Source organism: Python bivittatus, unplaced genomic scaffold (assembly GCF_059951505.1).
Source record: "Python bivittatus isolate LINGU-HERP-01145 unplaced genomic scaffold, Pbiv_v1 ctg000690_np1212, whole genome shotgun sequence".
Taxonomy (NCBI): domain Eukaryota; kingdom Metazoa; phylum Chordata; class Lepidosauria; order Squamata; family Pythonidae; genus Python; species Python bivittatus.
Genome location: NW_028277096.1, coordinates 19,842,413 through 19,868,164, shown reverse-complemented (window position 1 = coordinate 19,868,164; position 25,752 = coordinate 19,842,413). Strand labels below are relative to the sequence as shown.

The 25,752-nt window shown below is 43.2% G+C and overlaps 1 protein-coding gene across 1 annotated transcript in view; it reads left to right on the top strand.

Annotated features, from left to right (window-relative positions):
* The first annotated feature begins 728 nt into the window (after positions 1-728).
* APPBP2 (amyloid beta precursor protein binding protein 2) overlaps positions 729-25,752 on the top strand; it is a 34,316-nt gene continuing 9,292 nt past the window's right edge. The window contains exons 1-9 of the mRNA XM_088152215.1: positions 729-1,495; positions 12,999-13,087; positions 14,996-15,147; positions 17,894-18,017; positions 21,461-21,629; positions 23,450-23,539; positions 23,865-23,932; positions 24,040-24,145; positions 25,345-25,469. Coding sequence (XP_088008341.1) covers positions 1,355-1,495; positions 12,999-13,087; positions 14,996-15,147; positions 17,894-18,017; positions 21,461-21,629; positions 23,450-23,539; positions 23,865-23,932; positions 24,040-24,145; positions 25,345-25,469 — 1,064 coding nt within the window. The 5' untranslated portion in view covers positions 729-1,354. The remainder of the gene's footprint in view (positions 1,496-12,998; positions 13,088-14,995; positions 15,148-17,893; positions 18,018-21,460; positions 21,630-23,449; positions 23,540-23,864; positions 23,933-24,039; positions 24,146-25,344; positions 25,470-25,752) is intronic.

Below are 25,752 nucleotides of genomic sequence, written 5' to 3'. Positions count from 1 at the left end.
ATGTAAACTGCAAAGGATGGGCTTGCACAAGATGCTGGGTTAAAATAGGGTTGCTAGCATATGCCTCGGGGGTTTTCTGCAAAAGCACCCCTGGATTAGTTTAGGGCAGGGGCTCTCAAACATTTTGGCCTCAGGACCTCAAATTTTACATTCTTAGAAATAATGAGGACCCCAAGGGGCTTTGGTTCATGTGGGTTATATCTATTGGTATTTACTGTATTAGAAACTAAAGCTGAGAAATTTTAAAATATTTATTTGACTTCATGGACCCCCTGAAAGGGTCTCAGGGACCCCCAGACCCCACCTTGAGAACTGCTGGTTTAGGGTTTAGTGTTATGAGAATCCAGGCAGGCAATCAGAGGGTGATTCAGGGTAAGGGTATCACACTGCTACCGTCAACTATTCCAAAATGATTCTTTGCAATAATTTTCCCTGGGAAAATTACACTGCTGTGAGATGGGCAGCCATGGACATTATTTTAGTCAATCGATTTGCATGATTAAAATAAACGCATTTTAATTTGTCAAATAAATACAGTTGGAAGGAAGAAAGGCTTCCAGCAGCCCCCTTTTCACCCTGAGGGTTCCCAGAGATGCTGGCTGGTCCCCCTGGGAAACCCAACCCTCCTTCGAACGCGCACCCGTTCGGGGACAGGCTGGGTTTCAGACGAGCCTCGAACACGTGTCTTCGGCCATCCCCCTCTGAACCCCAAGCTTACCAGCCCCGTTTAGCCCGGCCTGCCGTGCGAAGGGTGAGCAGCAGCTCCTGCGCCCCAAGCCCGGCGGGGAGCTCAGGGCTGCTCCAACTGCCGCGTCTCCGCCTCCCCCTCCCCCCACTAACCCTGGGGGCACGCGCCCTCTTCGCACGCGGGGGGGCGGGGGGCCCTCCGAGGCCGCGGGGGCCCCCAGCCCGGCCGCCCTGCCCCCCCCCCGCGGTGGGCTGGTGTCCGCGGGCTGCGCGCGCCGGGCGAGGGCGGCCCCGCGGCTGGTTAGCCGCGGCTTCGCGCTGAGGGAACCGCCGGCCCGGCCCGGCTCGCCCCTCTCGAGGGCGGGGGTCCCTGCCAGGCCGTGGCGGCGGCCTGCCTCCGCCTCTCTCCGCCCCTCTCCGCCTCCTCCTCCGCGAGGGCGCCCCCAGCGGCTCCCGCCTCAGCCAGGCCCGAGGCGAAAGCGCGGGGAAGGCAGGAAGGAAGGAGCGACGCCTCGACCCGCGGCGGGGCGGAGCGACTAGGCCCGAGCGGCGCAACGCGGCGCAGCGCGGCTCGGGCAACAGCAGCAGCCACAGGGTAGCGGCGAAGGCGGCGAAGGCAGCGGCGTCCCCGCCTCGTCTCCTCGCCCGCCCGCCCGACACACGCAAGATGGCGGCCGTGGAGCTGGAGTGGGTGCCCGAGACGCTCTACAACACCGCCATCTCGGCCGTGGTCGACAGCTACGGCCGGGCGCGCCGGAGGGACATCCGCTCCTTGCCCGAGAACATCCAGTTCGACGTCTATTACAAGGTGAGGAGGGCGCCCGGCCCGGCCCGGCCCGGCCCGGCCCTCGCTCTCGCCGCCTGCCCGGCTGGGATGGGAGACCGCGGGCAGGGTGGTCGCTGCCTTCCTCTTCTCGGAGGGGGGGGGGCGCTGGCATTGCCTCCCTTTCGGGCGAGGGAGGGAGGGAGGGAGGCGGCTTCTCCCCACGGCCATTGCCCCCTCTCCAAGCCCGCCTGTCTGTTTTCCACTTCCACATCTCCCCAAAACCTCATCATCGCCCTCCATTCTCTACCGAACTTGCAAGCGCCCCAATCTGCTGGCTTATCCCTCCTCTTGGCTTTGCACCCCTTCGAGGGAGAGTTCCACCCCCTCCCATCTCTTTGGTGCCGCCACCCCGCTTCTTTGCACCCCCACCGAGAATTGGACCCCTCCATCTGCCAGCTTGTTGTATTGGCACCTTTTTTACTGTAACAACTTGGGGGGGAAAAAAACCCTCCCCCAAAATATGTGCCTTGTTTATCCTGCACCCAGTTCTGAGCTCGTCTCATGGCAGAATTGGATTTCCACCAGCCCTTATTCCTTGATGTCTCTATTTCCCGTTCCTGGAAAATCACACTTCTGTAGTCTATGTCTTTGCTTTTCTCTGCACCCTTCACTGAAGAATTGCACCCCTCAGTCTGCCTGGAGCTGCCCCCATCCGCATATGTTTTTAACAAATCACTTCGTGACCCTTTAGAATTTGGTAGGATTTTGTTTTCTTTCTTGATGATTTGCACTCATCAGAATAATTTGCTTCTTCCCAGCTCATTTCTGCGTGATTACTTGCCTTTACTCTTTAGTTTGCTTCCCATGAATCTCTTCTGTCTGTTTCTCACCCAACTATTACGTCTCTCCTTCTTTGGCCTTTTGTTTTGCTCCCCCCTCTCCAAACCTCCTGAAAAGTTTATCCCCACTTCTAAAGTTGGCCAACTTTTATATCCTTTCTGGGTATGTGACCTCATGATTTTAAAAAGGCACCTTCCTTTTCTGGAGAAAACTGCCACCATTTGATTTTTTATACTTCATTGAAGAATTGTGTCTATAGGACACCCCCAAATGTCCTGAACTGTTAAAACTCTTGTGATTTCTATCCAAGTGACTGTCGTTTTAGGAGTCATTGCTCAACACATCTGGAGGGCACTGGTCTAGGAAGGCTGATTTAGGAGCTGTGGACACTGTTTTGTAGGATTCTAAAGGACTAATTTACAACCCTCCTGCCCATCCCAAGAGAAACGTAGATTCCTTGGTGGGAGAAATACTGTCATTGCTTTGGAATCTGCATTGTTTTGATTATCTGTATTTTTCTTAGAATGCACCATGGTTTGTAATCTGATCTTAAATTTAGTAACTTTATTCTGTTATAACAATAATAAAGAAGGACTGGTGCTCTTTTAGCTTCAGCTTTTGAAGTATGTTCACAGATTGGACTTCATCAGGGGCTGAGATCTGGTGGTATTAATTGGAAACAACTGTTTAATAGAGAAGATGTGCTTTTGTTTGTTTGTTTGTTTGTTTGTTTGTTTGTTTCACCCATAAAAATGACCATTTGATTTTTACTGCAGTCCCTGCTTTTTGCTATCTGGGAATATATTCAGAGTGGGAGCCACAGAAAGGCCCCAAAGAAGTTAGGCAATAATCCTTGGTGTTTATCTAGACCACGGCTGATGGTATTCTGTGGCTTTGTTTTTCATATAAATATTATTGTTGGTTATGTAGCAAATTGCTTTATCCCATTTATATAGGATTTTTCTTTAAAACATAGTTCATATTTGTTTTCTTGATGGTGGTGGAAAGCCTGTTCATCTTCTGTCCATTTTGAGGCAGTGTAGAGGCAATATGTGATTTTTGTATAAAAAAAAAATAAGAATAGGTAATCTCCCACCTATCAGTCATATTTACACATTGGAGTGTGTGTTTATGTGTTACATCTATCTTAATTTTTCTGGAGTTGGCAAAACCCTTCTAAGAAAGAAATCTCTTCCATTCTTTACTTTCATTTGTGTTCTTGTCTAGAAGGACAAATAAGAGTAACACTCTAAGGGGATCCACGAGTCAATTCCAAGTGTCCATTCTCCTGAATATATTATATGGACAGTAGAATGTTTTAATAATCATAATAATATTTTAGCTAGAGAAATCTGAGAAATAAGAGAAATCTGCCTAAGCTGAAGAAAAACATAAATTCCCTGTGTGCTAACAGAAAGCTATACAGGTGCCCAATCTGATACCCACAGAACCTCCATGTGGTCCCCTCCTTACATGGTCCCTGAATTAAAATTTGAACATTATATGAGGAAAACATTATCAGTACTTGGGGAGTTGTAATAACAAAAATAAATATAATTGCGTTAAAGTTAGATTCTTGGCCTAGCCCTTCCCACTTTTTGTTCTGGCCATCTCTCCCACCTTAAAAAATGTTATGCCCTCTTGCTACTTATCACAGCTTGTCAGGATGGGGGAAACAAGCGCTCCAGCTTTAGTATGTTTCCACAGGAGTTGTGAATGCTGAGTAAGCAGTATGTTTTGTCCCTTGTGACATGCAGTGCTCCTCTTTTGTATGGTAGTTGGGGGAGGAGGTCTGTGGATGGACCAGTCGAAGGAATTGATCCCCTGGCAAAGTTTACTGGGGGATCCTTCTGATCTACTACATCAGGTATAAGATGGATATCTCTTAGTGTTTGTACTCAATGTCCACTTAAATCATTCTTTCTGCTTCTGATGTTCAGATGAGTGCTGTTGCTTAAATAGCCCACAGAGAAGTATAAATGATTTTCTGAGACAGAGGGATAGTATATATAGCATAGACAATACAGATTAATAATAATAATTTACTTCATCTTTTGGTCCCAGTGTTATTTGGACCTACTTGGAAATGTTACCTAGTAATTTGATTATAGGTTTCTCTGATGTGTAACTCAAAACAGCAGAAGGGACCCAGTTCCTCCAAGCTCAGCTGATATGGCCTTCAATCCAGGATGATGGGGGTTGCAGCCAAATCAACTGATGGTTTATGTTGGAGAATTCTGTACCAGTCCACAAAAGCTTATGCCACATAAGATGAAGCTTTTTGGGGGATGCCTTCAAGTCAGTGTTCCCTCCTGGTGACTGCGTGGACTAGTCCCTGCAGTTTTTTTGGCAAGATTTTCAGAAGTGGTTACGCTTTCCTTCTTCCAAGGGCATAAGAGAGAGCAACTGGCCCAAGGTCACCCAGCTGACTTCATACCTAAGGCAGGACTAGAACTCACGGTCACCTAGTTTCTGGTCTGGTGCCTTAGCCACTACACCAAACTGGCTTTTGTTTTTTAACCATAGTTTGTTGGGGGGGGGAAACCTACCCAGTTTATCATTTTTTTCTGTCTGCTTCCTTGACCACTTCCAAAGAAAGGCAGCCATGTACTATTTTTGTTTTCTAGGTATGTCTATGGGACCTATAGGGGGTCTAGAGGAATTCCTATACATGTCCTTGTTGCTGGAAGTGGATACTTTAGTTGGATCATACAATGCATTGGACCAAAATGGGGTAGGCTACTTTGTGGCTCACTATGTTCTGCAAATCCAGCCAACCAGTTTAATTAATTCAACCATGGCTCGGTTAACTATGGGTCATGGTGCACTGTGAACACAGACTTTACTTTGTGGCACACCAGCTAGAATAGTAGTTAAGGTGTTCAGGATTCTGAGAGATAAGTTCAAATTCTTATTCGGCAAGGAGCTCGCTGCTGGTTCCTTTACATTTTATTTATTTCATTTTAAAATTAAAGGTAAGCATGGCAGGAAGATTGGTGGCACAAAGAGAAGTGTCCATGGACACTATGTTGCTACTTCTGCAGTAAGATGTAAACCCTGGTTTACAAAACTTAATAATTGGTTGTGTAATATGCAAGGCTAAAACTGAACCACATAAAAGCTTAATGTGTTATGTGAATCAGGCCTTTGTCTGACCCAGTTCTTGTATTCTTAGATTCATTGAACGTATTCTAGAGCCAACTAAATGGAATCGTAATGTGTTATCTTTGTTTTTCCAAGAAGAAGGAAAAAAATCATTTGCAAAATGTGACTAGGAAGTTGTGAAATAATGATTGGAAAATCTGGCAGGATGATAGTGTTGCTTATGCATTATTTGCAAAAAGGCTATATTAGGAAAAGAAAAATAAAAACAACCCCCAAGAGTGTATCTTCTTCCCAAAAGAGCAACATGGAACTGTTATTAAAATGTTTAATCCTGTAGTGAAGCCAGTGGGATCCTTCTTGGAATGGAGCATGAGAGAGCATCAAGGAGTTGCTGTGCTGTGTAAGACAAATATTGTGTGTTCAAGGAGCAGCTTGTTTTTTTTTAATTTGGGATATTTATTTACTTTATGCTCTTTCTCCCGAAGAGAACAGAGTACAGCATTCAGTTTTTGAGCAATGCTGTCTGTCATCAAAACATTGCTCTGGTCCAAATCCCATTCTGTCAAAACCCCATTGTGATTATCCTACATTATCCACTATGGCTGAACTAGGTAGCATTGATAAAGTACAATGTAGCTTAGTCTGTAGCTTGTGTGGCAGGGCTGATGCCAGTCCTTTAAATAGATTTGGGGTTTTTTTTAATTTGAAGAATTAATTTTTTTTATGATTTCATGATAGTGGGATTAATTCAGAGAGAAAATATCAAACTGCATTGTGGCTAAAGAGGACTGACTTTTCTGGGAGTTGCATATGAATAAGAGATGTGTATGTAATTTACTCCTAATTAAGCAATCAGGAATAGTTCCAATCATTTACTTTCCTTTAATCTCCAGAATGAATTCTTCTTTTCTGACTTCAACTGTAGTTAAGCATAATTAACCCAGTATTTCTTAGTCATTGGTTACTGAAATCACGGCTTGGTTCATACAACATGCTAAGTCAAAAGAAAGCAACAATAAGGGTTAGTACAATGTTTGAATCAGGCCTAGTTCCTGGCTTCAAAACATGATTATCATTAATCCATTGGCTTGCAACCTTTTTGAGTTTAGAGCTTCTCTGTAAAGTTGCTTCCTTTTATGTCTGGCCTACAGTACCTGCTCTCTCATGACGTATTCTGGTACGCAGATTCCTCACCCAGCAATACTCTTAAAGCACATCTATTAGATTGTGGCACTAATGCTCTCTGTTTTGAGAGAGGTTACCCATAGGTTGGTGTTTTGAAGAGCAAGATCTAACAGGCAGAAGCCTTAAAGTTACAATCTGGATTTTAACCTAGGAAGAAATGACCTGCTATGTCCAAATAAACTAACTATTTTCAGAAAGAAAGAAACAGGGTATGTATAATAGAGGTCAAAAGATACAATGCATGCCTTTCTAGTGTGTTGTGGGGACTCTCTACCAGACCCTGAAACCCCCATCCGGTTGTATGGTGACAAGATGGCTCCAGCTGGGAATGGTCCAAAGCACAGCTTGGCCAGCTTCTGTCTTTGGTAAAGTTCCAAGCGTTGATCTGTATACCTGTTTTATTTTGGTGACAACAATTATTCCTGGCAGGACTGACCTTTGCTTGGACAGCTCAGGAAAAACATAGCTAATTATTTGAGAGGTAGGACCTCACTAAAATATGGCAGGTGTTTGGGAAGAAGAATTACAGAAACTACTCAAGCCATGTACATTCCAAGTAAGTGCAGTCAGCTGGTTCATAAGTGGAGAATCAACTGTTATAAATCAAGCAAACTTGAACACTTAACTGTCTGGTTATCTTTTCAGGCCTAGGACTTTGGTTCAGCCAACTTTTTTACGTACTTTTTCTCCTTGAAATACTGTGGTTCCCTGAGATTGGGTTCACGCTTCATGTTAAGCCTTCATGCAGTTTGTTTAGCCTTGGTTTGGCATAATGAAGTTAATCCAGCCACTGTGATAGACTCTGTAGATTGTGGCTCAGTGCAGAGATATGACACTGTGGGAGCCAGTCATATTTCCCCTGTGATGGAGTTCCATTATTTGGGAACCATCACAGAAAAATCGTGACTCCTAGCCACCATGCTGCGGGACTGATCTGTCATTGGAACAGCGGTCAGTATCTGTGATTTCTGAGCTCAGGTTAGGTAATTTCAGGCATTGGACTCATCATAAGCCATTATTGGCAAACCACTGTGGGTTGATTAACATATGTCATCAACTGTTTGGCTTGGTATGATGTCTGAACACAGCCACAACCGGTTTGCATCAATTTTGTCTCCTTCGCTGCAAGTGTGGTGTCTCTTTTTCCAAGGTATGCTTTTTCCATTCTTCAAAGGAACTCCTGCAGGCATAGCTTTAAAGCTGTAATGTTAAGCCTGGAAAATGGTGGTATTTGTGAAGTGAAAAGGCAACATACCACCCCAAGGATTTGCTCCATATAGATTTAGAGGAATTTGCGCAGCATCTGTTGGATAAAGTCGCTCAGATTCATTCCCAGTTGGATGCTGGCCTTGTTGCAGGTCCAGAGGAGATGCCTGGGAGGGGTCTGGCCCTGTTATCTGGGAATGGTTTGAACCTGTTGGACCTGAGGAAGTGGACAGGGTCCTCAGGACTGTGAGCTTGGCCACCTGCTGTTTAGATCTATGCCCTTCATGGCCCAGGGGTTGTCCTGTGAGTGGGTTCTAGCGGTGGTTAATTCTTCTTTAAGTGAGGGGGTTGTTCCTTTACCTCTTAAAGAGGCCTTGGTTCGCCCCCTCCTTAAGAAGCTATCACTGGACCCCACCATGGTGGAAATTTTCATCCAATATCTCACCTCCCTTTCTTGGGGAAGGCAGTGGAAAAGGTGGTTGCGCAACAGAGGGCCTTGGAGGAGGGGGATTATCTGGATCCTTTTCAGTCAGGATTCAGACCTGAGTATACGATGGAAATGGCATTGGTCACACTGTTGGATGATCTCTGGTGTGGGCAGGGTGGGAGTTGTGCATCCATCCTTTCCCTACTTGATCTCTCAGCAGCTTTCGATACCATCATCCACGGTATCCTTCTAGATTGGCTCAGAGGATTGGGAGCGGGTGGCACGGTGTTATGCTGGTTCGCCTCCTTCCTTCAGGGTGAATTCCAATTGGTGATGATTGGGGAGGAGAGGTCCTGCCCTCAGCCCCTACTATGTGGAGTGTCACAGGGTTTGGTCCTTTTTCCTCTCCTTTTTAATATCTACATGAGGCCGCCATATGAGCTCATCTGTCGCCATGGGGTGAGGTATCATCAGTATACTGATGATACCCAATTATATATCTCTACCTCTGGCAAATTAAGCAATGTCGTGAAAGTCTTATCCCAGTGCCTGGAGGCTGTGAGAGTCTGGATGGGGAACAACAGGCTTCAGCTGAACCCTGACAAGACTGAGTGGTTCTGGGTTTTAGGTACCACTGGTTCCAGGACTATGCCATCTTTGGTGCTGGATGGGGCTGCACTGCCCCAGACAGACATAGTACGTGATATGAGTACTCACGACTCCTGCTCAATGAGCAGGTGGGAGTTGTGGCTAGGAGGGCCTTTGCACAGCTTTGTCTTGTGTTCCAGTTGCACCTGTTCCTGGATCAGCAGGCCCTGCTTACGGTCATTCATGCCCTAGTCACCTCCAGATTGGACTATTGTAATGCCTCTATGTGGGGCCGCCCGTGAAGAGTATCCAGAAGCCTCAGCTGGTACAGAATGCAGTGGCGCAGGCAGATAATGTGTGCTCCTTGAACAGTGCATGTTACGCTTCTGCTCCTTGAGCTGCATTGGTTGCCAGTTTGCTTCCAGGTCCAATTCATGGTGCTGGTTTTAACCTTTAAAGCCCTTCATGGCATAAGACTGGGTTGTCTGAGGGGCATCTCTCCCCAATTACATCAACCCACCCCATATACACCGGCAGAGAAGGCATGCTACAGGTACCATCATCTAGGGACATACATTTGGTGGGTCAGAGATGATGGGCCTTCTCTGCTGTGATGTCTGCCTTATGGAACATTCTTCTCCTGAAATTAGATTAGCGCCATCCCTTTTGATGTTCTGGAAGTCCCTCAAGACCTGGTTATGTCACCAGGCCTGGGGCTCCCAAGGAACCAAAGACATGCTTAGACGGCTCTGCTGCTGAGGTGGCTATTTTTATTCTTTCTTTGCCTAAGGTTTCTATATATTTTATATCATGGTTCTTGATAAGTATGTAACAATATAAAGCAATAGTTCTGATTTCTGAATATAATTCCCCATATTTCTTCCTATTATTTGGACATGATCCAGTCATTCCCAAGATAGCCTCTATCACCTTAAGCTGCTCCGGGTCAGTGCTTTTCAAGTGACCCATAAGTCCTCTAAATAAATAAATTAAAATGGCATTCCGTAACATGACACATCCAATTGTGCTGTGCTTCAACTCTCAGAATCCCTCACTGGCATGGCTTAACATATCTGAAGGAGATTGAGGTGGTAGCTCATATTCCCTCTCATGCACAAATTCTTTCCCTTCCATGGTATGTTCTACCTGTTAATGCGAAGTCATATGGAGTTTGGAGTTGTATATCATCCAAACCTACAACAGAGCTCTGATTGATCTGAAAAATGTAACCTGTGACTTTGGCTTTGTTTTCTGGACTTTGATGAATGGCTAGTTTGTGGTTAAACAGCCATTATCCCCCAGGTAATTCAGTGGGGTGGGGTGTAAGAGGGCTCCAGAATGGAGCTACTGGTCTATCAACATCTGTACTTCTCCACCTTGCTTCTTTTAGCCTCTGCTGAGTTCTCCTTGGAAACAAAAGGGTGGAGAACAAAATTAACATTCATCTGCTTTAATCATTTTTTCAGCCATCTGGTTAAAACCCACTGCCCCAATCAGCTATGCAAACCCTTTGAGGACTGGCCTCAGTGGAATCCAACATCTCTTGGGAGATTGACAGGAACAGAAATCACTGAATACCCACAGCTGTGATTTGCCAAATAATCTGGTGTGGCATCCCTTAGTTGTGACTCTGAATGTTACTTCTTATGTCAGGTGAAGGTACTCTTCGTATAGCATGATGTGTGTTGGTGCTTGTTTTAGACTATCGTTTAAACCATGTCTTGAAGTGGTTTTATGTCTCAGGGATAATAATCCTTGATAGGTAGATCATGATTACTGCCAATAAGTCATATCTTTTAAAGGAAATCTAAGCAGGAGTATACACTATACAATATGTCACTTTTTTAGAGATTGAGAATATGACGGCTGTGTTGGGTTCAGTGGGATTTACTACAAAAATTGCAGCCTTAAGTAGCTCTTTTTGTTTTACCTAATTCATGACCTCTGTTCCTTATTCCAAGCATAATCTGGTTCATAATCTTTTTTTGAGTTCAACAGCCTTTGTGGGAATTGCCCTACATATAAAATTTGGCACCTGGCCAGTTATGTTTGCCATCTAGATCAAACATGGCCTTTTCTGGAAGGATTTTAATAACAAATAAGGTTACTTGATAAGTACTTCCATTATATAATTGCTAAATAATTAGTGTTTCCAGCTGTTTAAAGAGCAGTTAAGATATATGGAATGTTGTCAAATTGCCAGAGGTGTATAACATTTGTAATGTATACAGCAAAGCAGAATATTGTGGCTCTAAAACTGGTTAGTCAAACTATTGGTATTAAAATGACTAATAATCATGGCATATTGGTTCATGCATACATTAATCTGTGATTTGTTCAACAAGCCAGCATAGCCTGGTTTACACAGGACACTGAACTATGAATTGGGCGGACAGCCTTCTTCCACTTGTTTATTTCATATTTGTAAGCAGTGGTGATGTGTCACCAGAATGGCAGAATGGAAATTTCTGCTTGGCCTCCCTACCCTCCAGTGCTGTTTTAAGATGATTTCTGATTTTGAGGGGCAAAATGGATGTGTTAAAAACTTAACACACTATTTTGTTTCTCTGCACAATAAAAGTATTGCTGAAAATTTCTGATTTTGTTGCTGAATTTTACTAATGCAAGATGAGCGGGGCTTTTCTGGGTTGTAAAACCAAAGTTGGAGTCATTCAAGTCCCCAGTGGATTGTAGGTTACCCAAAATGCCATAAGCAAGACTTTCCCTAAAACTCCAGAAAATCCTGGCCCTCCCGACTTGATTTTATCACCCCACCCTCTGTGGCCCTCTCATAAAATACCAAACCCTTCCCTGCTTCCCTAAGACTGAAAGGGTCTATTTTGGCTATAAGCTAAACAATAGAAAAGAATATGTGTAGCTCAGGGTTGAACTGTGGAGTCCTTGGGGTTCTCTGAGCTTGGTTGTTTCCTTGCAAACGTTTTGTTACCCGGCTAGGTAACATCTTCAGTGCTAGTATTGCTCAAACCCCACTCCCTTCTAGCACTGAAGATGTTACCTAGCCAGGTAACAAAACGTTTGCAAGGAAACAACCAAGCTCAGAGAACCCCAAGGACTCCACATATCATTTAGTGCAGTATGCTAACTCAGCTACAGAAGACCATTTACTGTGTTTGTTACCAAAATGCTAGTGCTTTCATAAGGTGCATTCTTCTCAGTGTAAAAGTGGGAGTTTTTTGGAAATGAAACGTTCTTTTTGATAGTTACTTCAGTTCGCTCAAACTAGAACACATTGTTTGATTTAAGGAAAGCATGCAGGGCTGTAAACATTTATTTTCCTGGGTTATAGTACAAATTGCTAGGAGAGCAATACATTATTTGCCAGATCGGAGAGAACAAAGCTGCCAAATCACTTGAGTGTTTAAAAAAGAAATTAAAGTACAATCTAAAAAGTATTTTTAATTCTAAAAAATGGGTTCTCTCTCCCCCTTCCTGATAAGAAAGAAACATCCTGGGATGAAAGTAGCTTTAGGAGCTATTTTAGGAATTTAAGAATTGTCTTCCTGTATCCTCTTTTTACATGGTCCAGTCAGCTATCTCTCTTGGCCGGCCTTCCCTAAACTTAGTATTCTCCAGATGAATGGTCTTCAAATCCCAGAATTTCAGTAGTAGCCACCCTGGCTCAAAGATTCTGGGAAATGAAAGCTGCACATCTCGAGGACATCTAGGTTGGAGAAGATTTCACTTAGAAAGTTTCGAAAAGGGATAGGGGGAATTCATCGAAAATAGTGGAATATAAATAAATAAATAAATAAATAAATAAATAAATAAATAAATAAAATAACTTTAATTTGTTTGTAGCACCTGGTATTCAGACGTAGACTGCCCTTATATATGCAAGTTCTATGTAGACTTCAGAAGTAATGACTGTGGATACAATTGTTCTCCATAAATGTATTTCCTCTTACACTGATTTAAAGGTTGGTATGAAACCAGCCGTTGTGGCTTCTTTAAAAAACATGGTTTAATACATCGTATAAGTTAAACCCGTGTGTTTAGTTTAAAATGTTAAAATGTTAAAAAATCCAAGGCATGTTGCCTTCTGTCCAGCAAATAATAGTATCTCTTTAAGTTATATGGTACCATCATACTGGATGAAATGGGTGGCACAGTATGTGGTATGAAATTAGCATGTGTTGTTGCATTAGTAAAATTAATTGCTTTTCTTTTATGCAGCTTTACCAACAAGGCCGACTGTGCCAGCTGGGTAGCGAGTTCTGTGAACTAGAAGTTTTTGCAAAGGTGCTTCGAGCTTTAGATAAAAGGTACGTTTACAAATGTTGCTTCCCCTTGTGTTATACATTGAATAGTTTTTCCCAGTAAAAACTTCCTTGGCACAGTTCAAATGCTGATAAGCATTTTTAAAGTCCTGTTGATTTAAGTGGGAATAAACTAAGGTTGTCTTTGATTGAGGGAGGGTCAAACTTTTTATGCAGGCTAGCTTGGCCATTGTTGTTGCATTATAACACCCCATCACATGCTAGGCATTTCTGTTAGTGCAGACTAGTAAAATCAGTTGTACGCTAACAAGGAAGCTAGCATGGAAAAGTACCAGCAACAACCTGGGGAAAAGCCTCAAATTTCAGGAGGCAAGCCCCCGCAGCTTGTCACGTGCTCAATCGAAGCACATGATCCCTTGTGTTTCATGTATTATCATATATGGTTATGGGCTTGTATTAGGTAGTGTGACGTATATATGCTTAACCCAGCCCTCTGATGTATTAACCCAGCCCTCTGATGTACTAACCCAGCCCTCTGATGTACTCAATAAAAGAGGTTTCCAGACTCCGGTCTGGGCGCTCTCATCCCCCTCAAAGGAGAATCAGTTTGGTGTCTTCTTTCCCCTCACTCTTGAGAGGCCCGCTGTAACTGCGTGAATGTTACACATTGTAGTTAAACAATACTTCCTTTTTAATTCAAAACAGGGGGATGTTATTAATGGAATCCACTAGTGAATTCTTCCTGGGTGTGTTCCCTTAGTTTTTCCCCCTCAAAATCCCTGAATGCAAACATAGCAACTCTTCCGCCCAAGTTTTCAGTGCTTTCCAGAAACCAGGGGAGATCAGTGGTGACCACAAATAAACCTGACGAAAACATAAAAAGAATCCTGGCAGACCACCCAAAAGGCCACCTGGTCCAGCATTCTGCTCCCTGGTTGACTAGTCAGAAGGCAGTGGGAGCCTTAGGGATAGACAGAGTGACTGAGCCCCTCCCTCATACTCCAGTTTCCACCCGCTGATGCTGAGAGCTGTACTGTCTCTGATAGTGGAGGAAGCATAAAGCCATCATGATTTGGAAGCATTGATTGCCTTGCTCTTGAGGAATTTCTCTTTCTACCTTCCCCCAACCCAAAACCTCAGTTAGCAAATAGCTCCACAAATCAAATGAAATCTCGCTGTCTTCAGCGTATATAAAGGCATGCTCAGATATCCTGAGCATAGCCAGTTAACGTGTTCTCATAGTTTGCTGTTTGTGTAGGGGTTGCTCGTGTGGGGAGGCTGCACACATGCGCTGCAATTAAGCTTTTTGTGTTAGCATTTTTCACAGGGTACGTACTATCCCTGGCTGAAATTCTAAATTATGAAGCCCTTCCTGTTTACCAGAGTCTGATTGGAGTTGATGTTCCAATTTTTGTGTAAATTGCATTTTGTATTCATGTTTCCCCCTTTGCTGAGGACGTGGCACAAATATCTTCTGTAATATAAAATGCAGGAGCTGTTGGAATGAGTTGGGTGGATATATTACAATTTCACCTGCTGTTCTGACTTCCTCTGCAGCTGCAAAGAGAAAAACTAATACCATTGCGAGGAGTGGGTAGGCATCTGTTTCAAAAGAATTAAGTAAATCGATGGACTTTTTAATGCAGAGATATCCGTGAAACCCTACTACTAATATCTCCTTATGTTGGTTAAATAAGAAGATGCAGTGTCATCCTAAACCTGTTTTTCAAGAATAAGAGTCTCTTGATAATCACCTTCCTGAATCTGCTGTTTTTTGAGAGTGTCAGTTGACCTCCAAAAATTGCCAGTGGCTGTAGCTGGCTGGGAATTGCAGTCCAGTACATACAGAAGGCAGAGTATTCCTAATGGACATAGTTAAGACTGCATCCTCCTAGCATTGATAGAAGGCAGGAAGATATTCTAATTTCTGCTGGTGCTTCTTTCCTCTTCCAGGCATCTCCTTCATCACTGCTTTCAGGCGTTGATGGATCACGGAGTAAAAGTTGCTTCAGTTTTGGCCTATTCATTCAGCAGGAGGTGTTCCTACATTGCAGAGTCAGATGCTACCGTAAAAGAAAAAGCCATCCAGATTGGGTTTGTCTTAGGTAACTCTATGCAGATAAAATATTACCCAGTTTACTTCTTGACAAGTATCTTTAAGGGATATGTGAAAATTTAACACTTCGTCCTTTTAAAAACAAACCAACCCCAGCAAACTGGGCATGGAGAAAGAATTTAATTTGCCTCATTAGGTAGGTGAACAGTTGGAGCTGTTGTAGGTAGAAGGTAGAAAGGTAGGCAGAGGTTAGACAGATTCTGGTTCAAATTCCTACTCAAGTGTAGATTTGCTGTGTCATATATGGTTCAACTGTACCATTAATCATACATCATTCAAGGAGCAACCATTTTCTACAGAAATAAGGTTGCAAGGCCATCACTTTCTTTTCCCCCTTTGAAACAAAAATCTGCAGTGGTATGATAACGATCGTTGTTGCGGACAGGCATGAAACCCACGTGTTTCAATCCCTTTTCACCCCTTGCGTGGCTTCAGGGATGGGGAAGTACAAAGAAGATGGAAAGCCCTCTTTTCCTGAAGCCACTCTGTGTATTTGTCTCTGCCTCAAAAACAGGAAGGGGCAGTTAAGCCTCTAGAAGCAAGAGCAAATTTACATGAGAGATTGAGTGGAGGGCATTGCTAAATTCCAAACAGGCCAGGGCTGTTTTGGGCTGCAATCATCCTTTTCTGGGAGACTCACGCATCTTTTCTGGGAGAGTCATGTGTTGATAGGGCATTTCTCAGATTAATTTGCCCTGCTGGGTTGTTAAGAAGGAGGAGAATTGCAATCTTCGTTCTGAAAAATTTGGAGGAAAGATGTGTTAAAAATGTAATAAGACGCTTCCTAATTTATAGCTCATTCTTCTTAAACATTAAGCCATTACATTTATTACTACCTTTGCTCACAGTCATCCATGCCTTAGTCACCTCCCATTTTGGATTACTGCAATGCACTCTACGTGGGGCTGCCCTTGAAGACCATCTGGAAGCTGCAACTAGTCCAGAATGCAGCAGCATGCACAGTTTTGTGTGCCCTGCAGTTCGCCCAAGTACCAACACTGCTGCACAAGCTGCACTGGCTTCTAGTTGATTTCAAGGTGCTGGTTATCACCTTTAAAGCCCTACATGGCACAGGGCCAGGTTACTTGCGGGACTGCCTCTCCCTAATGGTATGCCTGTCCTACTAGGTTAGATAGGGTGGGCGCGCTCCAGGTCCCCTCCCTTAAATATTGCCACCTAATGGGACCTCAGGGGCATGCCTTCTCGGTGGCTGCCCCAGTCCTTTGGAACAGCTTCCCACCTGAGATTCAAGGGATCCCTACCCTTTTAGCCTTCCAGAGGTTGTGAAGACCTGGCTCTTTCCCCAAGCATTGGGCTAGGATGGCGGTTGAGCTATGAGGATATCTGGCACCTGTGGGGAAGGGTATCTTTGTTTTTAACTATGTTTTATGGATAGTTGTGAGCCACCTAGAGTCACCTATGAGATAGTTGGCCATATAAATCCTCCTATACAGGTAGTTTAATTGTATGCCACCCAGAGTCACTTTACGTAAGATGGGCAGCTATATAAATATGATAAATAAATAAAAATAAATAGTCCTCGACTTAACAACTATCCGTCCTCGACTTATGACCAAACGCCTGGATTTTGATCATGTGACCGTGGAGATGCTGTGGTGGTCATAAGTGCGAGGACTGGCTGTAAGTCACTTTTTTCAGTGCTGTCATAACTTCAAACAGTCGCTAAATGAATGGTCGTAAGTCGAGGGCTACCTATAGTGTATGATGGTACTTAACTGTACTTCACTTTTCCTATGAGCTCAGGGTGGGATGTCTTAAAATATTCTGTATGTCTCAAGGCTGCATAAGGATTAGTTATAGGAAAAAGGCTAAAGTAGAATTTGAGCCAAAAGGAATGGTTCTGTGGAGTGATTCTGTGGACTGGTCTTTGAGATTTAGGAGATACTCCTGATATGGACAGGGTTGTGCTTCTCAACAAACAAACAGATCCAGCTTGGATGCCGGTCAGCCACACTACCTTGATTGCAAGGGGAGCACTGTATCACAATTGATAGAGAAAGCTGTGCATCCATTGCTGGAGGAGAAAGACCCGACATTGGTGATGTACACAATCCACTCTTTCTGGGAGTGGTACTTGAAAAAAATCCAGACATAGCACCTGGTCCAAAAAGTGGCAAAACAGGCAGTGAATGGTGCCTTTTGGAGATCCTGTTTAATGTCCATATGAAATCCTTGTCCTGATCATTCATTGCTTTTCAGACTCAATTCAGATTGTTCTCTTTTGTATATTCAAGCCTTACGTGGTTGGACAGTTGTGAGTCACCTATGAGATTTTACACATTACTTGCAAAATCACATACTCCTGGATTCCTCCCTCCCATTTCAACAGGGCAGCTTATGCAAGTCCCACCATGGGTATATTTAACATCAATAGCTAGTTGTGCTTTTTGTGTGGTGGGGCCTAAAAGAAAGCAAAACTTGCCATCATTATTTATATATCAATTGATGTGCTGTTTATATGTCTGTAAAACCTGACTGTTGAGAAATCACCCAGTAAGTCACCCATTTTCTGAATCAGCTTGCTTAAATATTAGCAAGCAACTTGAATTTCCTATTTTGAACTCCTGTAGTTTCAAACAGAGGATAAATTCTGGGTTGCGACCCAATATTTATCTTATTACCATTGGAGTCAAAGTGGGATATCGATGTCTTAAAATCCATTGTGTTTTGGAAACAGGCTTTTCTCTCTTGCAGTGATATCTTGATCTTCCTAGGGGGATTCCTGTCTGATGCTGGCTGGTACAGTGATGCCGAGAAGGTCTTCCTTTCCTGCCTTCAGTTATGTACCCTTCATGATGAGATGCTCCACTGGTTTCGTGCTGTTGAGTGTTGTGTCAGGTAAGCACTGCTCTTGGGGGGTGAAAAAATTCAAGCTGCAAAATGCACCTCTGTTTGTATGAAGGGATTATCCAGGTGTTACAACACATGGTTCTTTTTTCTCTCCCCCCCCCCACCATTGTGAGGGGGTAGGAAAAAAACCAAGCGATTTTTGTAGGCAATCTCTTCTGACCTATTTGTACCCCCCCACTTGCAGAGTGATTGGAGAAGAAGGGATTACAAGAGCATAAGCAGGCAGACAATTGGGGATACACCGGGCTGTTTGCGTAGCACACTCGTAGCTGCCGATGCCAGTGCATTGCTCTCTATGTGTATTCCCCGTTGTGTGCCTGCTTACTCTCTTATAATGCCTTCCTCTCCCAATACAAACATTAATTCCATTCTTAATTATCCCAGTGCCAGGGTGGGTGTTCCAAAGGGTGGTGGAGTGGTTAGGAGGCAAACAAAAGCAGAAGGTGTGAAACTGATTAGTCTTGTCAGCACAGTCATGGTCACGTAATTTCCCATTTAGCAACAGCTTTGCTTAGCAACAGAGTTGCTGGTCCCAGTTGTGGTCGCTAAACAAGGACTATCCGTATACTAAAATACTGTACAGTAGAGATGTCAACATCCAAGATACCTTGGAAAGCATTCCCTATTTACAAGAAACTCTAGAACTAGAAGATGAAATGAGAACAGTGCTCTGGTCATTACCAAGTTGGAAGGGTACAGGAAGTAATGGAATACCCATAGAAATATGGCAAGCAACAGAAGAAGGATCAGAAAAGTTCTAACCAAGCTATGCCAGCAAATCCGGAGAACAATCTACATTGTAATACTTCCCAAAAAGAGACTTAACAGTATGTGGAAACTATTGTATGGTGCTCTTAATTTCACATGCCAGCCAAATAATGCTTAAGATCAACCAACACAGGTTAGGGCCCTACATGGAAAAGGAGATGCCAGATGTTCAAGCTGGCTTTAGAAAAAGCCAAGGAATATGCAACATTATTGCTGATCCATGCTGGATAATTGAGAAAGTCAAAGAATACTAAAAAGAAGTCAGTATGTGCTTCATCGAGTATAGAAAAGCCTTGGATTGTGTTGATCATATCAAGCTGTGGAATGTGGTTTGAAACATGGGAATCCCAGAACATCTTGTTGCCCTTATGAGAAATCTATATACAGGTCAGGAAGCTACAGTACAGACAAACCATGGTGAAACCAACTGGCTCCGGGTTGGCAAAGGAGTGAGACAAGGCTGTATTCTCTATCTTTATTTATTCAATCTATATGCTGAATATATATTGAGGGAAGCTGGATAGGAAGATGATAAGCATGATTTTAAAATTGGAGGAAGAGATATTAATAACATGCAGTATGCTCAAAGGTCACTGCTGCCATTTTGACTTTTTTGTCTCCCCCTGTAGACACACCTGCATGTAGAAAAAGTTACCTTGGCTGGCTGAAGAGCCTAGGCATTGCCATCTTTTCCCTTTACCAATTTGTTGCTGACTATTTTAGATTGTGCTACTTTTATGCTTCACTTGTTTGCACAACAGACTGACTAAAGGAGGGCAATCCTGCTCTTTATTTTATTTTTTTTAGAGCAACTTAAAGGAGGGAACCAACACTATTCTTCCTTTATTAATCGGTGCCATTTAATATGTTAATACAGATTACATATTAAGGCTGAATTGACAAACTGGGCAAATCACCTGCCTTTGGGTCTTCATTTAACTCCTTAGAGCCAGTTCCTGTTTCCCATAAATTGTGTTTTTACAATGGCTTAAATGGAAGAATTTTATCTGGGATTTGTGGATGTGGAAAATTAATATTAGGAAAAGCTTGTACACTATTATTATTTAAATTCATATGTCACCCAACTCCCAGCTATTCTGGGCAGTTTACAAATTGTTAAAAACATTTAAAAACAAGGAACAGTACAAAAATACAAAAACAACCCAAAACAAAAGAACAGAGATGGCAGGGAAAACAAACCTGGATGGGAACAAAGAAAAGGAAGAAAAGTGGTGGGGGGGGGTCAGTCACCCTCGCCAAAGGCCTGGGTGAAGAGCCACATTTTCAGGGCCCTTTGAAATAACAAAAGGGGGGGGGGCTGCTCAAATCTCTATTAAAGACACAGACGGGGAAAAGAAATCATCATAATACCGAACATGTCTGGCACTTGCTTACTCTACCCCCCTGATTTTGTCCCTGTGAAGGAGAAGGGCCCTAGTTGCTATTTAAAGCTGGAGGGAAAGACATGACAGCAGTGTTTCCCAACCTTAGGAACTCTAAGATGTGTGGACTTCAACTCCCAGAATTCCCCAGCCAGTGTGGCTAGCTGGGGAATTCTGGGAGATGAAGTCCACACATCTTAGAGTTATCAAGGTTGAGAAACACCATGTTACATTTTCATGGAAGACAGGTAGGAATTCCACCATAAGATAGTTTGCAGGGTCACTCTATCAACTTGCTCAAGGCTTCAATGATTACTTTTATAAACAAGGTCAGTGCTCTCTGTATTAGGGTGGTGTGTCCAAAGCACAGCTTTTTCCTTCAGGGAGAAGGAAAAAAAAAGGATTAGGGAGGCTAATTTTTATGTATTTTATTTAATACGATTTAGAGGCCACCCAACTCCAAACAACTCTTGAGTGGCTTACACTTAAAAAAAGCAGGAGCAATTAAAGAAACCCATCATCCTCATCCAGAAAGTTACTCTGAAGCATATGTACTTGTCTTTATAATTTATAATATAACAATTCCAGCTGTTATTCAGAGGTATGATGGCCTGACTTAGACATAACTACTTCAGTAAAACATGCTATTTACAGGATCATGGGAATTCAGCATATCAGGAGAATAAAAGAATAAAAGTGGGAAAGTCACTTGTTAGGTTGAGAATGAAAATTGCTTTCATAATCTCTGATCATAATTTCCTATCTTCCCTAGTGGTGTTGTAATTTCTTAAACCACAGTTTCCCGTTTCGTTGGAACCCGGAAACTATATTCAAATTCTGATTTCTTATTACAAACCCGAATTAGAATTTCTGGTTTTTGGTTACAAACCAGAATTAATATAATGCTTTGATTAATAGTCAACCATTAAACCGTAGTTTTCCAGTTCAGATAGAGTGAAATATTCTAGTTTGCCCCATTCCATATTTTTGGCATTGCTGCATACAAAAATTTAGAGAGGCGATAAAAGTCCTCAGTTTGGTAAGCCACAATTGAGGGTGGTTTACTAGAACTGAGCTACGGTATAGCCGCTGGTGATGAAGGTTTTCTGTCTCTTGCTGCTTCTGGATTTGCTGACATTTGCTTTTTTAAAATGCTTGCCATCTTAAGGCAGGGGTGAGAAGTCTTCATGGTTATGGATAGTCGTACCATTTCAACCGTCTTGTAAGAGAGTCATTCACCAGGCACTGGGTCATCACACAGTTCCCCGATCTCCTTCCTAGGTTGCTGCATGTCCGGAATGGCAACTGTAAATACCACTTGGGAGAAGAAACCTTCAAATTAGCGCAGTCCTATATGGAAAAGCTAGCAGAGCACGGCCAGCAAGCCAACAAAGCTGCACTGTACGGAGAGCTATGCGCTCTGCTCTTTGCAAAGAGTCATTACGATGAGGTGAGCGTGAAAAACGGGTAGATGCTTTTCCCAAGCAAGCGTTCCCTTGAGTGAACTGAGCAACAGTGCACAGGCAGATAGAAATGTGCTCTGATGATCAGCAAGATTCTCACTCCAGTGATGCCAACAGTATTTGGGGACAGTTAGCATTTGGCCCAGGTTTAAACGTTGAGATTTGCAGGAACACCAAGTTTGTCTTGGCCATCGTAAGGCCTGGTTGGCAGGGACTGGCGCTCTACCCACCAGCTGGCGACAAATACTTGCTGGTTGTAGAGCTTCCCCTTCCACACCTCAGCCCAGTGTTTCTCAACCCTGGCCACTTTACGAAGTGTGGACTTCAACTCCCAGAATTCCCCAGCCAGCATGCTGGCTGGGGAATTCTGGGAGTTGAAGTCCACACATCTTAAAGTGGCCAAGGTTGAGAAACACTGGCTTAGCCAGTACTTCTTGGCCCCATGCAGGCTGTTCTTCCCTTGACTTCAGCACCACACCTCTTGTGGGGCTGGATTCAGGGCTCAGTTCTGCAGTACTTTACTGTGGCTAGAACAGCAGTTCCTCAAGGTGCAAAGTTTGAATGCCAAATTGGTACATATGAAAGAAGCATGAGGCATGATGGAATAACGGATTTTGCTTTGTTCTACTCTGATGTTGTTACTTGAATTTGTTTCCTTCCCCACCCCCTCTATTTGGCTGGATAACTAGGTGATATATTTACTCATTTAGAGCTGTTTTCTCACCACCACAATCTAAATGGGCTCTAGGCATTAGGTACTATCCATGATTAATAATAATAGAAAAATATAATAAATTATTAAAGCTGATCTTGGCTCAATCTGAAAAGCCCTCCAGCAAAACCAGGATTTTACCTGCTTCTAAAAGGCCATGAGAGTGGAGGCTGTCCTTTCCTCGGGGTGGGAGAAGGGGTAGAGACAGGTTTTTCCATAGGGTGCCCCACCACCACCACCAGAGAACACCTGCTGCCAGGCATCCTACCCCTGCATCTCCCGATAGGCAGGAACCTTTAGCAGACACTCTCTAGCCATCTGGACCTGGTGAGCAGAATGTCTCTGGGAGAAGCAATCTTTTAGATGCCATGCTATGGCCATCTATATAGGGCTTTACAGGTAGGAACCAAGGCCTTGAATTGCACTCAAAAACACACTGGTAACCAGCACAGCTCCCACAGCAGTTGTGTAATATGGCAGTACTGCAGCTGGCTAGCGAGCCTGTGGACCACTGCAGTTTGGATCAGCTAAAGTTACTGGATGGTCTTCGAGGGCAGTCCCATGCAGAGCAGATCATAGTAATCTTAACAAAAAGATGACTGGCTATCCTCCACATATCTTGTTCTAGGTAAGGCTGCAGTTGGTGCCCCAGCTGAAGCTGGGCAAAGATCCTCCTAGCTGCAGCTTCCACATTTTTCCAGCATGAGCCTCAAGTTTGGGATTGCCCCCCAAAATGATGGTTCTGTGGTGTCTGGAGGAGCACAACCCCATCAAAGATCAAAGTTAGTGCAGTCCTGAAAACAGCTTCTGCATTAAGTATTCCCTCTTGATTGGGATGACTCAGACTATATCACTACATCCAGACCCTAGTAGTCTCCAGGCACTCTTGCTATTGTGTTTGACTGTTAGCCAGCCTTGGTTGTGCTGACTGGGGGTTATGAGAATTGAAGTTCAGCTTCTCCAGAGGTGCCAGTTAGTGGAAGACTGTTATAAAATTGCTGGACATGACCAGTATGTGTTTCTTTTAAATCTCTGCAGCCCTTAGAAACATATAAATGCTTTTCAAACTACGTGGTTTTCTTGTGTGCCCCATAGGCTTACAAATGGTGTATAGAAGCAATGAAGGAGATCTCAGTTGGTTTGCCTGTAAAAGTAGTAGTGGATGTTTTACGGCAAGCTTCAAAGGTGAGTTTAACAAATTACTTATATGCAGCTGAGGAGGACTGGAAGTCAGACCATTTTTCTTTAGGAGCCAGGACCTACAAGAACCAGCTTTCTTGAGAGCTGAGAAAATAAATATTGACAAAAGTCTTCCTATGGGCAGAGGAAAGAATACCTAAATGTTGGCCCTCTGTCTACACTCTGTGGCTATACCATGAACTGCTTTAGGATGAATAGTTGAGATCACAAGCTCAGTTTTAGGACTTCATTCTAGGTATGGGGGGTGGCAGCCAGAGGCAGGACGGGCCTTTGAATATTCATGGAGTCTAATTTCTTCCTTCTGCTTTAGGCTTGCGTTGTGAAACGTGAATTTAAGAAAGCTGAACAATTGATAAAACACGCAGTGTACCTAGCACGGTATGTAAGATAAATCTTGAAATGCTACAACATACTAAATCTTTTGTGAAGATTTTGTGACATTTCTACCTGAGATGTTTCTGATTTTTTTTTTCTTAATCTTTCAGGGAGCATTTTGGAGCCAAACATCCTAAATATTCGGACACTCTACTTGACTATGGGTTTTATTTACTCAACGTAGATAACATATGCCAGTCAGTTGCAATTTACCAGGTATGGCTTTGGTTTTGTTGTTTAGTGCAAACCGGTAGCGTGTTACTGTTGTAGTGTCCAATGCTTTCTGCCCCACAAGGTCAGTGAATAAGCACACAAAAGTAAAGTGAAAGCAGAAAATCACGAAGTTGCTTGATGCCTAATTTTGAGCTTAATCTCAACTAGAACAGAAGCTGGCAATATGATGCAAGAGAAAAAAGAGGGAGGGAGGGAGGGAGGGAGGGAGGGAGGGAGGGAGGAAGGAAGGAAGGAAGGAAGGAAGGAAGGAAGGAAGGAAGGAAGGAAGGAAGGAAGGAAGGAAGGAAGGAAGGAAGGAAGGAAGGTCTTTACTCTTTTCTCTCTTGCATATATATTTATAAATAATAAAATAGGGTAAAAACAATATAATACTCTATGCTTTATGCAGTCCTCTACTCTTTGCAGTACAGCCAAAACATTGGCCCCAAATTAATTTGCCATTAATAATGCAGCTTGTGCATTTTAGCCTTAGAAATGAGAAGATTAAGGGAGGATGCAATAGCAGCCTTCAGATTGTCCAAGATTAGTAAAATAGAAGAAACAGCAGTGAAAAAATAGGAAAGTGGATTTTGAGTAAACAAACTTCCAACCATCAAGAGCTGTGACAGTGCAACAAATTGCCAGTGTTGGCACTATTCTCCAACTCCATGAATTGGTTCAACCTTCCCTTTAAAGCCATTTACCATGGTGACCATCACTACCTTTTCTGTCTGGGAATTCTTAATATTTTTAAATCACTTTGGGCATTTCTTAAATAAATGTTGCAGCAGGTAGCAATGGATTATCAGTCTACTTGCCTCTGTGGCCGTAGGGTGAACAAGGAAAGAGTTAAGGGGATTGTAGCTTCACATTTCCATTGCTACCTCTCATGGAACACTTGAACCTAGCCAGCTCCATTGGAATGTTCCAAGTAAGGGCTGTTTTATCCTGAACTGGACACAAGATACTTTTTTTCAGTTTTATGTGCTTAGTTAAGGCGTTGGCATTTAGGAAGTCCCTGCTATGTTAAAACATGCTGTACAAGAAGGAAGTTGACACTAGGGGTAATGGGCAGGAAGAGAATCTTTGTCTCTCCTGGATTAGTTTTCTGTTTACAACTAATCTGGTGCTAGATATGTGAAAAAGTAGTTTTGGCTGCAGATTGGGCTACTGGCTTAGATTCTCCGCACAAATCATTTCAGACAGCCTTGGACATCAGACAGTCGGTGTTTGGCGGCAAAAACATCCATGTAGCAACAGCTCACGAAGATCTGGCATATTCTTCCTATGTTCACCAATACAGTTCGGGAAAATTTGATAATGCACTGTGAGTACTATATTTAGGGCCCAAATGATTTTATTCTGTATTTCACAGTATATTCCAATATTAGAAGAGCATATTTTGCTGAAATAGTAAATTTCAAAGTCCATTTCACCCTTCTGCTACCATCAGAGATAATTTTTCCTGTTTTTTTCTTCTGAATAAGAAGTTTTAAAAACACTTAATGGCCATTTGGTTTTTATGTTTTGAGACACTGTGCTATAAAACAAAATCACCGTGCACTTTTTAAAATAAATATCTAAGCTTTTTTGCACACAGCACTTAAAAT